The 14919-nt window shown below is 36.5% G+C and overlaps 2 protein-coding genes across 3 annotated transcripts in view; one reads left to right on the forward strand and one right to left on the reverse strand.

Moving 5' to 3' along the window:
• The window catches only part of LOC106876025 (aspartate beta-hydroxylase domain-containing protein 2), a 26654-nt gene extending 15769 nt beyond the window's left edge, over nt 1-10885 (reverse strand). Inside the window, exon 1 of the mRNA XM_052968394.1 lies at nt 9275-10885. Within this exon, the coding sequence (XP_052824354.1) occupies nt 9275-9995 (721 nt within the window). The 5' untranslated portion in view covers nt 9996-10885. The remainder of the gene's footprint in view (nt 1-9274) is intronic.
• Nucleotides 10886-11181: 296 nt separating this feature from the next.
• Nucleotides 11182-14919, forward strand: part of LOC106876022 (dynein axonemal heavy chain 10) — a 187264-nt gene continuing 183526 nt past the window's right edge. For both annotated transcript variants that reach the window (XM_052968399.1, XM_014924396.2), the window contains exon 1: nt 11182-11468. In XM_052968399.1, coding sequence (XP_052824359.1) covers nt 11252-11468 — 217 coding nt within the window. In that variant the 5' untranslated portion in view covers nt 11182-11251. The remainder of the gene's footprint in view (nt 11469-14919) is intronic.

Genomic DNA, 14919 nt, shown 5'->3' on the forward strand with positions numbered 1-14919 from the left:
CGCTCGAAATGGTGTCTTTTATGTGCCACCCGCACAAGCCAGTCCAGGGGCACTGGCAACGATCTTACTTGGCTTGCCGGGTCTTCTCACGCACAGCCCATTTCCAAAGGTCTCGGTCCGTAGTCATCGCCTCGGTGAGGCCCAATGTACGAAGGTCTTGCCTCACCACCTCAGCCCAGGTCTTCCTGGGCCTACCTCTTCCACGGGTTCCCTCAACTGTTAGGGTGTGGCACTTTTTCACGCAGCTATCCTCCTCCATTCTCACCACATGTCCATACCAGCGCAATCGTCTCTCTTGCACGCCACAACTGATGCTTCTAATGTTCAGCTTTTCTCTCAGTAATACTATATAGTAAGAGAGACACACACAAACATACATTTATGCATGTCAGTCGTCACATATGCATGTGTATGTGTAGATGTGTGTGTGTGTTCAATAATAATGAGAAACGAAAACATAAAGACGAAGACAGAAAACGAACTTTTTTTCGAACAACGAAAAAAACAGAGAAACAAGACATGCAGCATAAAGAATATAACCCTTCTTCAGTTGTCCCTGCTCCATCTACTTCGCATTTTGAAGGCAAGGACAATACGGGACTTCATTGAAACAGTCTTTCCCGCAAGCAAATTAAATAAAATTTGGAATTTTTTGCGGAGGGTGAAAGTGTAAACAAGAACAGGACAGTGAGAACAAGACAGTAAAAACAAGACACAATGGTGAAAACAAACAGTAAGGGCTGTTAGGCCAAGACGATAGAAAAATTATTATTTTGAACATGAAGTAAGATGTGAATGAGAGAGAAAAAAAAATTCACGTCTTTTCTATAGGAAGGCAGGAAGTAGAAAAAAAGAATCCCTTTCCTCACGTGTCAGCGACGAGAGGGTCAAGGAGGAGGAGGGAGAGAGAGGGAATGGTGAAAGGAAGAGAAGAATAGGGGAGGGTTGGGAGAGAAAAACAGAAAGAATGAAGGAAAAGAGAGGGAGAGAGACAGACAAGGAAGTGATAGTAATAGTAGTAGGGTGTGAAGTAGTAATTAAAATAAAACTTACTTTGAGACAGTGCGTGGCGTTCGATCATATAATAACACAAATAATATATAAATATATGCATATATCTATACATATATATACATACCTACATCTATATGTATACATACATTCATATATGGGTACAGGACATCACAAAAATCGTTAAACACAATGAGAAACGAAAACATAAAGACGAAGACAGAAAACGAACATTTTTTCGACCAATAAAAAAAACAGAGAAACGAATATTTTCCTTCTTCAGTTGTCCCTGTTTCATCTACTACACGATACATATATATATATATATATATATATATATATATATATATATATATATATATATATGCATACATACACATCAAACCTGAAATCGATGACTGGCACCGATGCCAACCTCTCCTTCATTGGACACTAAACTCTGCTTGCAAAGACCTGTTGGGGCAAGTGAAATCGTAATTAAACCATACTCGATGACTGGCACCTGCGCCAGTGGAGCACTAACAGCACTGTCCGAGTGTGTTCATTGCCAGAGCAGCTGTCTGGCTTCTGTGCCAGTGGCCTATAAATAGCACCATTTGAGCGTAATTGTTACCAGCGTCACCTTCTAGCACTTGTGCTGATGGCACGTTAGAAAATCATTTGAGCGCGGTTATTGCTAGCGCCGCTGGACTGGCTCCCGTGCAGGTGGCATGTAAAAAACACACTGGCCGTTGCCAGTACCATGTGACTGGCTCTTGTGCCGGTGGCACGTAAAAGTACCCACCACACTCAGAGTGGTTGGCGTTAGGAAGGGCATCTAGCTGTAGAAACTCTGCCAGATCAGATTGAAGCCTGGTGCAGCTTTCTGGTTTGCCAGTCCTCAGTCAAATCGTCCAACCCATGCTAGCATGGAAAGCGGACGTTAAACGATGATGATGATGATGATGATATATATATATATAGATATATAAATATTTAGGCAGTGCTCCAGCATGGTCACAATGAAATGACTGAAACATGTAAAAGAATATATATATATATATATATATATATATATATATATAGATAGATATATATATATACATATATACACATCAGATTGGAGCCTGGTGTAGCCATCTAGTTTGTCAGTCCTCAGTCAAATCGTCCATCCCATGCTAGCATGGAAAGCAGACGTTAAACGATGATGATGAGGATGATGATGATGATGCTCATATAAACACTGGGCTTCTTTCAACTTCCATTTAATCAATTTAATAAAGCTTTGATTGGCTCAAGTTTTATAGTACAAGACATTTGCTCAAAGTGCCATGCAGTGGAACTGAATCTAAAAGCATCTGGTAGGGAACCAAACTTCTTACCACATACCCATAACTATAATAATAATTCTTTGTGAGAACAGCATGTAATAGTTAAAGTTTATGTAAAAAGGATAAGAAATAATAATTTGTTTTCATCATCATCATCATCAATTTAATATCCAGTTTTCTCATAGTGTCATGGTTTGGATAGATCTACAATGATATATTTCTCAATGCATATTTCTTTTGAGTAATCTTAAGTCAGCTCCCTAATTTACAAAGACCCACACTAATTATTCCCAACTCATACATATTCTATAGTTTTCTTTACTCAACAGGGGTCTCCTATTCATATCACTTGTCCAAAACAGTGCATTTATCCCTTTTGTGATTGGACAAACTATGTTCTCTGTATCTCTCAGTCATTTTAGCTGTGGCAGTGCAAATACATTATGCTTTGCTAATGAGGTTTAATAAGACTGAAACATGTCAGGAGCTGTTATCATACCCACAAAAATCAAATTCCTCAGCATGCATGCCCATATTATACAGAATATTTATGGTGTGTGTGCACATGTGTGTGAGAGTGTGTCATTGCATCTTCAGTGCAAGGTATCCACCATACTAAAGAAAGTGACTCAGAATAAGAGATTTAGTAGTTATGGTGGTTATAGCTGCAGCCAAATTGATGATGATAAATGTTAAACTGATAGAGAGGGAGAGAGAGAGAGAGAGAGAGAGAGAGAGAGAGAGAGAGAGAGAGAGAGAGAGAGAGAGAGAGACGGTAACGTTTATCTCTGTGATTGTTGTTGTGCAGATTACTGCTGGTTGCAGTAATGCTGTCTCCATCAAACCCATAACTTGCAATATTATATCTTTATAATATTTCTTTTTGTCATTTGTAGAGATATCACATTGTTGTTAAGTAAAAGAAAAAAAAATCTTACTTAACTATCTGTAGTATATCAATGATTTCAAGGTTGATACTACAGATATTCTTTGCTTTGAGTGATCTTTTTCACCTTTACTATTTACTACAGTGATTTTATAGTGATGAATTCCTTGTGGAATTACCACTAGTTTAACTCATATTTATTACAAATAAACCTCAAATTTCATGACTGTTTCTGTCTTTCTCTATTTATTGATATATATTATATATTACTGCAAACATGAAATCTTCACATCGCTAAGACATCTCAAACCAATAGATTTTTCTAATGGCTAAACATGACAAGGTGGCAAGCTAACAATATCATTAGCACATCAAGTAAAATGCTTAGTGGTATTTCATCTGTCCTAATGTTCTGAGTTCAAATTCCACTGAGGTTGATTTTTGCCTTTCATCCTTTTGAGGTCAATAAAATAAGTACCAGTTGAGCACTGGAGTTGTAACTGGCGTAACTATCCTGGGTAAGAGTATAAAAACTGCACCCTTCTTCTAAGATGTATATATAACATAAAAGCATAAAATTCACATATAATTCAGATTTTAATTATATTCAACATGTTTCATTAAGATAAACACAATGGAATGTATAATTACATGATTGTGATAATTGATTTAAATCAAATTAGTTTAAAAACAGTGTTTACACAAATTATCAGGAACATTTATCCTTTTCTACTCTATGCACAAGGCCTGAAATTTTTGAGGAGAGGGCCAGTCGATTAGATCAACCCCAGTATGCAACTGGTACTTAATTTGTCTACCCCGAAGGGATGAAAGGCAAAGTTGACTTAGCAGAATTTGAACTCAGAACATAAAGACAGATGAAATATCACTAAGCATTTTGTCCGGTGTGCTAACATTTCTGCCAGCTTGCCACCTTAGGAACATTTATTAATCAGAAAATTGTTACTGGTTTAAATACTCTGTGACAAAGAGAAAAAAAACCAAGAAGAGGAAAAAAAAAAGGGGGGGGGGCAAGTCTTAATGTATTTAAACCAGTAACATTTTTCTGATTAACATACCATTCTTGATGATTTGGCTAAACACTGTTTTTAAATTAATTTGACTTAATTTAAATATCACAATCATGTAATTATACATTTGGTGGTGTCTATCTTAATGAAACAGCTGCTGAATACAATCAAAATATGAACTATATGTAAAATTTATGGTTTTCTGCTAAAATATGTTCCTCCTACATATCATTTTAGTTAATTATGTATATGCATGCAAGTTGGTTCTTCTTGGATTTACTATAATGTAAAAACTTGTTAGAGTTTAAGGATCTGCTATTCATTGAACTCTTAATGCAGATTTATTCTAACAGGATTATAATTCAATTTTCAGTATGGACATATATCATAGTGGTTGTTCTAATGTCCAACTTTTCATGCTTGTATGGGTCAGATGGAGTTTATTTAGGCAGATTTTCTATGGCTGGATGCCCTTTCTGTCACCAATCCTTACCTGCTCCCAAGCAATGTAATATTTCCTTATGGCAAGAAATGTTTCAGAAGAATATTGGAAATGAACGAGATGTATGTATGTATATTAGGGCTGGAAAGAAAGTCATGTTGCTTTTTTGACAAGATCACTTTGGAGGTACTTTTATATTGTAACATTTTTTTTGCAGATTTCTTTATACCATAGTTAAATTTGTATTGATTTTACTCTTTTAAAATGAGTTTAGATTGGACCCATTTTAGGCAATGCATACTCTATGAATTCAAAAGGGGCTCTTCAGTGACAAGAATTATTTTTGTTTTATCTACAGAAATGAAACTAAGTGTTTGGACATGCCAATGATGATTTGGTCAGTTTCACTCGGGAAATTTTTATTCTTGTGTATTCTCCTCAATCTGGATGATCAAATTGTCAATATCAAGCTTCTGAAAACAGTAACTGAGGAAAATCCAAAGCAAGCTGCATGAGAATTAGCAGAACAGTTCAATTCAAGTTGCACTTCAATCATAAAACATCTTCATGAACTATGAAAAATGTCTAAACTTGCTCAATGAGTTCCTTGTCACCTGAATACTTCTCACCTTAATCAGAGAGTTGACTTCTGCTTATCATTGAAGGGAAGACTTGCTGCTAAACCTTTTTCAGTTAGAATCCTCACAAGTAATGAAAAGTGGGTTCCCTAAAATCATATCCAACAAAGGTAACAATGCTTAGCATCCAGTGAAAAAGAAAAACTCATCCCAAAACCAGGACTAAATCTGAAAACAGTTATGGTCTGTGTTTAATGGTATACAAAGGGTGTTGTCTAGCATGAAGTGTTAAACTAAAATGAAACAATTAATGTGGAAAAGTATTGTCTTCATTTGAAAGTATTGCATAAGAATCTCTCTGCATTGGTCAGAAGTAAAGGGCTGTTCGTCATACATGATATTTGAAGGCCCAAGTCAATCAAGAAATGATTATGTCACTAAATATAGGAGCTTTGCCTCATATTCCTTACTCCCCTGTCATTACTTTTGCTGACTATCATCTTTACAGATTATTGCAACATTATTGAGAAGGAAAGCGTGAAAAGATTAAAAATGACATTGAATGTCTCTTTGCTTCGAAACTTGAAGAATTTTATACCTGAGGGATCAACAATTTGCCAAATAAATAAGATTAATTTATCAATAAAGAGGAGAATATCAATTAAGATCAAAGAAACATTAATTTCTTTCCTATCTTGAAATGTGACAAGACTTTCTTTCCAATGACATACAAAGTGCCTAGTTCACACCATAGAGTGGTTGGCATTAGGAAGGTCATACAGCCATAAAAATCAAACAAAAGTAAACACTGGCGCTTAGTGCAGTCCTTAGACATACTGGATCCTGTCAAACTGTTCCACTCATGCTAGCATGAAACATGGACATAAAATGATGATGATAATGATATATACATACATCTCCCCACTCTCTCTCTCTCTCTCTCTATATATATATATATATATACATATATATGCATATATATCATCATCATCATCATTTAACATCTGCTGTCCATGCTGGCATGGGTTGGATGGTTTGACCAGAAGAGCTGGTAAGCTGAGGGGCTGCACCAGACTGATTTGGCATGGTTTCTGTGGCTGGATGCCCTTCCTAATACCAACCACTCCGACAGTGTAATGGGTGCTTTTACATATCACTGACACGGGTGCCAGTTGCATGACACCAGTATCTACCACGACTACAATTTCACTTGGCTTGATGGGTCTTCTACTCAAGCACAGCATATTGCTGAAGATCTCAGTCATTTGTCATTGCCCCCGTGAGGCCCAACACTCGAAAGGTGCTTTTTATGTGTCACCAACACAGGTGCTACTTATGTGACACTGGCATCAGCCACACTGCCTTTGTGAGGCCCAACACTCAAAAGGTACTTTTTTTCATGCCACCAGCATGGGTGCCAGTTGTGTGACACAGGCAATGGCTACGACTATTATATATTTATTTACATAAAGATACATAATGTATTACAAGATGGAAAAACAGAACTCAATACATAATATGTATTTTCACTAGTTAAGAAGTTACTAAAGAAACCTAGAGTTTTGTGTCAAAACACTTTTCTGAGTTTGGAAAGTGTTTTGACATTATACTCTTGGTTGTTGAGTAATTCCTACAGCAATTGCAGCTAATGAAATATATATATATGTGGTCTGATCAATAAGTATCTGAACTGTTGACATAGTAATGAAGCTAAAGCACACAGAGTGACGCTGCTTGGCACAGATTGACCTTGAGCTCTGCTGTGCATGCACACTAAGTTTTAAAGTTCTAGCTCACTTCCGCTGTTTACAGCAGTGCTTAGAAGGAAGGTGTGTAGTGTGTGATCATCATATTGACCATGACAGAGAAAGCTGAGCAGAGAATCTGCATAAAATTTTGCCAAAAGCTTGGTGACACCTGCTCAAAGTCCTATGCAAAGTTTTCAAAAAGTTTTCATCATTCTCGACAGAAACCTGAGTGTCTTTTCGGTCAGCTGAAAGCAGTTTTGGCACAAACGTGGCAGACACATGTCTTGTACCCAAATCTTCAGTGATAATGGACTGAATTGAACTAATCTGCATATCCTCTGATAACTCACAGATGGTGATTTGACGATTTTTCCTCACAGCTGCATGCACATTCGCGAAGTTTTTCTCAGTTCTGCTGGTTGCGGGTCTCCCAGAATGTTTGTCAATATCGACATTTATTTGGCCATCTTGCAAATGTCTGAACCACTCGTACACTTGTGTGTGGCTCATACACTCCTCTCCATACACTTTCTGCAACTTTGTGTAGGCTTTTTTTTGTCATGGTCAATGCGACAATCACACACTACACACCTTCCTTCCAAGCACTGCTGTAAACAACAGAAGTGAGCTAGAACAGTAAAACTTAATGTGCATGGACAGCAGAGTTCAAGGTTAATTTTTGCCAAGTGGCTTGACTCTGCATGCTTTATTTTTTGTTACTATGGCAACAATCCGGATACTTATCGATCAGACCTCGTATATCATCATAATTTTAATTTTCACTTTTCCACACTTGCATGAGTTGAATGAGGTTTATTGAAACAGAATTTTCTATGGCTGTGTGCCTTTCCTGTTTCCAGGCAAGGTAACATTTCCCAATGGCCAAGCATGTTTTAGAAGAATATTGGAAATGAATGACATTTATTTACAACATTTAAAACAACACAATGTGAAAACAAAGCAACACAAGCATACACATTTATGCTTCAGTTTCTGTCTACCAAATCCATTCACAAGGCTTTGGTTGGCCCAAGACTAAAGTAGAAGTTATTTGCACAAGCTTCCATGCAGAGGAGCTGAACCTGAAGTCATGTGGTTGGGAAGCAAACTTCTTAACCACACAGCCACATTAGTACCTACATATATATCATCATTTAACATCCTCTTTTCATGCTGGCATAGGTTGGAGGTTTAACAGGAACTGGCAAGTCAGAAGACTGCGCCAAGCTCTACTGTCTGCTTTGGCATAGTTTCCACAGCTGGCTGCCCTTTCTAATGCTAACCACTTTATAGAGTGCACATACATGGTATTTTTACATGGCATTAGGAGCAGTGAAGTAATTTTTACTTATAATATACATATTAGATAGTTTGGTTTGTAATTAAAATGTGCTGTTGTTGTTAATTTTTTGCTGAATGTTCAATATTTCATTTAGTCCATCTTTAGTCATTCTGGGAAGGGAGTGATCGTATCAGATCATTTAGAATTTGCTGTTCTTTTTTATGTTATTGTTTAAGATGGCATGTAAATTTAGGTGATGATGCTGTTTACCATACCATTTCCACTGTTACAAAACAACTTCTAACTTGATTTGCTGCTTTCCAGCAATAATATATTACCTGTCACCTGTGATGTGTTTTTTTCTTTTATTCTGTAATCATTAACTTTCATTTTGGTAGATGGAAAATTATAATAGGTAAATTGTCATTTGTTTTTATATATATATATATATATATATATATATATATATACACACACACATTATATATATATAATATATAGCACACACACACACATACATGTTTACATACACATGTATTTTAGGCATCAGTAACAATTAACAACTCATCTTAATTGCAAACCAAAATACTAGAATGGAAGAAAGAAAATATATCTTCACCGGCCGCCAAACGAAATCATACCATCTGTTGATTGACGAAAGTGAAAGTAAAGACATGAACTTAGGATTGCCCTACTTAACTTATGACACTAATGTTTTTGCATTGAGTCGCAATGACACTAAAGTTACTGCTCTCCAATAGTTGAGGCCTTATATCGAAAATACATTGAATAATTACTAGTTAAGTATAGATAAAACGAATCAGATATTAGATGCTGTTTAGTGGAACTAGAATTTGCGGCAAAAATATATGCATTCACATTTTAACGGACCCACGATCCACTCCATAGCCCAAACCAGACTTTTAGGCAAGTTGAGTATATGAAAGAAAAGTGGGTCTTAATCAAAATTCCTCATTAAAACTTACCCATGTGACATCGGATCTTTGTGTTCGTAACACCAAAGCGTTCAGAAGTTTTAGTACCAGGGTACATAATCGAGAAAGAGATATGGCCAAACATAGTATCAGCCATCAGGTTGGGCAGCGATTTGAGAATAGTGGTTGTCCGAGGGCAGAGAGCAGTGTTTTTTATTATCCACTGTCCCTGATCCAAAAAATGAAATACACACCAGCGACCTTCATCTGTATTATTCACTTTCCACCGTCCTGGGACTTTCCTATCATCCGGCCAAACCTGAAAGAATTCTTCAGAAATCTCTTCAAAGTTCTGACTTAGCATTTTCAAGTCGTTTTGGAATGATTTCAAATGGTTACAATCCTCCGTTGCAGCAGTCTGGTCTCCATACCACCAAGGACGGGATTGTATTTTTTCTAAACGAAAAACTGTGGGGTTGCGAACATATTTGTTCGATATATGAACTTGACCAGGAGCCAAATAATGGAACTGTGTACTCAAACTATTTTGTATTCGGCTCAAACCATTGTTACCCTGCTTCAGAATGTGAAGAGTTAGTTGCCTTCTAGCAGCTCGTAACACCGACAATTTACAATTACATTGCAACGAAGAGCAGCTGTGTTTCTCTCGCACACGCCATGTCTTCTGTAGGTGTTGATAGAGACAATAGGTAGCAAAGATGACCACCAACAGCACCCACCCATTCATAGCTAACTCAACCATGGGCGCCATTTTGCAGTTATGAATGGCGAACGGAACGAGGGCAAAAAGAAAAACTAACCATGAACAGTAGCAGGAATATACAACAACGGCAGAGAGAAAGAGAATTAAACCGCTTCTGACTGACAGGATTATTCCGATGCCTTATCGATCCACTTTCTTCCAACTACACGAGGTTACCTTACAGCGCTTTCATTCTGACGCCACCAGATGAGCCGCTAACGAAGTCGCTCAAACTGCTCGAAACAGCAGCTAAATTTCCTCAAATCACATCTTATGTTAAATACAAAACTCATTTAACAACGTGTTCCTACATAGACAAAAAGACGAGGTTGTCCTGGTTAGAATACGTCTGATTATAGATCCTCTCGACCATAACTCACCTGGGGTCAAATAACAAAAATACTAACTCCCCCAACGTTTCTCAACTGTCGCGTAGAATACTGCAGAATTCTTCATACATTAAAGAACATAGACGACACACTTTATAAAAAGGGTAATATTTAATCAGCAAGCTTCAGCCATTAGATTTAGTGGAATTTTGAACAAAACATACTGAACATATGATGTAAATGAAGAAAAAAATAAAATGAGAATAAAGAGTCAACTATCAGAAATAAGATGCATATTCCCAAGTCGATGTATTTTCAGGTGACCAAATTTCTTGACAGTTTAACTGGGCGTAAGCTGCTACTAGTAAGCCAATATAGTATTAATTGTTGATACTGCATTAGCCGACTGTACTTTCCTAATACTACACAGTCACATGGTGAAGTACCAAAGAAAACAGCTGCAATAAAGTAAAAAAGAAAATAACCAAAGTAAACAAACAAACGTAAAATAAAAGCTGAAGCACGTAACGATAGCAAAAAGAAAAAACACCGTTGGTTACCTGTACCCAGCATGCAACGCACGTTGCTATGGGCAACTAAATAGCGTCGTTTTTATTATTTAAAATTAGTCCGTGTTTGATATTTATACGCATAACACATTTTGCTTGTTTTAGCAAATAAAAGCTGCTATTCAAAATATTCATTAAATACAATTTTCTTTTTACCTTGCTCAAGTTATTATGATAAGATATATAAATTTTTTAAAAATGTTCTTGTGATCACTTGATTGCTTAGAGATATTGGTACTATTTGATAGGTCGGTTTTGTTTTCCTGACAGCTCCGTTTTCTGAGTCGTAAAGTGACAGATTTGTTGATCCAAACTTGAATCAGTGTCTTTTATCGTTAGATGTGGAGTGAAAAGGCGATGTTTAGCTATGGATGACCTGAGGGTGGAATGGATCAGGGATCAGGTCTTTCTGGCCTTAGATTTACATAAACCCGAAGTTTTCAACGAATTTCTCGATCGGGATGAGCAAATAGTAGAAAGTCAATTAGCAGAGTACCTGAATGAAACACCAAAAGATGGAAAAACTTCTCTTATTTTCTATAAAATCTCAAGAATTGAAGATCAAGTGATCGAAGTAGAAAGTGGTAAGATTACAGTTTTGAATATTAGCCTTTTACTAAAGATATCGTGTCAGATCTTTATTTTATTTCGAAGTTGTAAGGATAGAATGAAATGAACCGATTATAGTTTATTGTTTGGTTGACTGCTGTGAAGAAGCTCCTTTATACTTTTCTCCCCCCCCCACCAATAGATATACTATATAATAAAAAATATATTCTATGTCAGAAACTTTAAAAAATACAAATTCAATGCTCACTATGTCATTAAAGACAAAAGAAAGTATTTATGTAGGTTGTATTCCATTATAAATTTAAACTTATATGTCAGAGATAATACCAAAATGCACCAGCATTTAACAGTGAGTGAGGTTTTGATGTGACTCTCTACACTTGGAAAAACAATGAGAATAATGATATTTTACTTTCTAATGATGAAGATAATTGACTTTTTGAAGCTGTCAAAATGAAAACGTTTTTTATTGAAAAAGAATTTAGTTATTACTTTGGTAAGAATTTGAACGATTGAAATTAATTCTTAATATCATCATCATCAACATCATCATTTAATGTCCACTTTTCCATGCTTACCTGGGTTGGATGGAGTATATTTGAGGTCAAATTTTCTATGACTGGGTGTCCTTCATGTCACCAACCCTTACTTGTTTCCAGGTAAGGTAATATTTCTTATGGCCAGACCTGTTCACACACTCATACACTTATATATATGCATACATACATATGTGTGTGTATGTTGGGCTTCTTTCAGTTTCTGTCTACCAAATCCACTCACAAGACTTTGGTAGGTCCAAGGCTATAGTAGAAGACACTTGCCGAAGGTGCCACACTGTGAGACTGAACCTGGGACTATGCAGTTTGGAAGCAAACTTCTTACCACACAGCTGTATCTGCTGGATAAAAGGAACAGTTGATCCGAAGGAGAAATGAAGTAAAAATATAAAAGAACAAACAAATACAGCTAAACATTTTGTCCAGTACTTTACAGTTCCAGCTATCCAAATTAAATCATTTTGTCACTCACAAATTGTAGGCCCAGTTGTAATTTTGAATTCACATCATGTAGATATCTAGCATTTTGATGTTCTGCTTGTGTCATCCCACTGCACTTTCCTATTGAATAATGAGTTAATTATTTTCCATATCACTCATACCTATTGGCCAAATACCTTTCAGAAGCATTAAGTAAATAAGTGACGGGGTTTGATCTGGCACTCCATCACTATCATCTATCTTCTTCACAGCTACTTCCATCCACTTTTATACAATGAAGGTAACTATCTATCTTCACTCTAGCAAGACACTTGTGCTTGATCCTCTCTCATATTTTAATCTCCCAACACCTGGCATAAAGTCATCTCTTCCTTTTTCAACTACTCCTACCACTTAGCCGAGGGGGCTTTTCCCTTTCCTTTTCTTGTCTCTTCTGTCTTGTAAGTTACTTGGCAACCTCACTTATACCAGTGACATGAAAAAAGCATCCAGTTCACACTGTAAGGTGGTTGGTGCTGGGAAGAGCATCCAGCTGTCAAAATCATGCCAAAGCTGATGTTGCAGCATGATTGATCTCTATGGCTTGCTAGATCTTGTCATTTAACAGATGTTAAATGGCAACAACGATTCTTCATTTGGACAACAATTATCAATTCATCATCATCATCATCATTTAACGTCCATTGTCCATGTTGGCATGGGTTGGATGGTTTGACTAGGCTAACACACTGGAAGGCTGCACCAGACTGTAGTCTGATTTGGCATGGTTTTCTATGACTGGATGCCCTTCCTAACGCCAACCACTCTGAGAGTGTAATGGGCGCTTTTATGTGCCACCAGCATGAGTGTCAATTCATGTGACACTAATATCTGCCATGTCTGCAATTTTACTTGGCTTGATGGGTCTTCTTCTCAAGCATGACATAATGCCAAAGGTCTTGGTCATTGCCTCCTTGAAGCCCAATACTTGAAAGGAACGCAGCCACTTTGCCTCCATCAGGCCCAGCGAAACAAAACTCTGGAAGAAAACCAAAACTTTCAGATAGGGACTGTCAGTCTCTTATGCGAATTGTTAGAAAAGATCACAAAATTACAGCTCCCAAAACTACTGTAGAGTTCAATGACCACCTTGAGAACCCAGTTTCCACAAAAGCTGTTTGCCAGGAGCTGCACAAAGCTGGATTTCATGGAAGGGCTGCAATCAGAAAACCACTACTTTCAAAAACAAACGTTTCAAAGGCATTACTATACAGAGTTTCTCATAGCATGAGGCATTTATGTATAGTAATGCCTGGCATGTAAAAGCACCCACTACACTCTCAGAGTGGTTGGCATTAGGAAGAGCATCCAGCTGTAAAAACTCTGCCAGATCAGATTGGAGCCTGGTGCAGCCATCTGGTTTGCCAGTCCTCAGTCAAATCATCCAACCCATGCTAGCATGGAAAGCGGACATTAAACGATGATGATGATGATATATATATATATAAGATAATAAGAGTGAAAAAACTACAGAAGGCTTGTGTTACATGGTTAAAGTATATATTTAAATTATGTCAGAAAAATGTTAGAAAAATGTATATATATATACACACACACATAAATACATATTTACATGTACACACATATATCTGTAATAATAGTAATAAAAAAAATATATATCTATGTTTATATATATATATATATATATATATATATATATATATATACATACATACATACATACATACATATTTTTTTATTATTACTTGGTCTATACCTATCGCTAAGCTGCCTGCAAAAATATTTCTTAATCATGCATGTATCTTCATTTAATAGTAGACTATTATATAATGAAAGTCTCATTAGTTACTATGGTAACAACAGTCTACCTATCTATCTTTCACACACACAAACATACTCTCTCTCACTGTATTTCTCTCTTAAAAACAACAATCTATTTTTTCTTGAAACAAATTTTAATTCTAACTTTCACTTTCTCTCTCTCTCCCCCTCTCTCTCTTCTCTCTCTCTTTCTCCCACTCTCTCTCTCTCTTTCTCCCACACTCTTTCTCCCTCTCTCTCTCTCTGTCTCACTCTCACACTGAATTTCTGTCTCAACAGCAACAACCTGTCATTATAGTGAAAGTCTTTTTTTAAAGTATGTGTTGCATGGCTTTGTCTCTATGGTGAAAGATATACAGAAACACACAGACACACACAAACAGTCAAAATGTTAACTATGTACATTATTATATAATGGAAGTCTTTTGTGTTGTGTTGACAGACTTGCACGTAAAATTCCTATGTTTTTAATCAAAACTTGTTAGTGACAATACTACCTACCTATCTATCTGTCTGTCTGTTTTCCTATCTATCTATCTATCTATCTATCTATCTATCTATATGTGTATATATATATATATATATATATATATATATATATATGTATATCATCATCATCATCATCATCGTTTAACGTCCGCTTTCC

Source organism: Octopus bimaculoides, chromosome 1 (assembly GCF_001194135.2).
Source record: "Octopus bimaculoides isolate UCB-OBI-ISO-001 chromosome 1, ASM119413v2, whole genome shotgun sequence".
Classification (NCBI taxonomy): domain Eukaryota; kingdom Metazoa; phylum Mollusca; class Cephalopoda; order Octopoda; family Octopodidae; genus Octopus; species Octopus bimaculoides.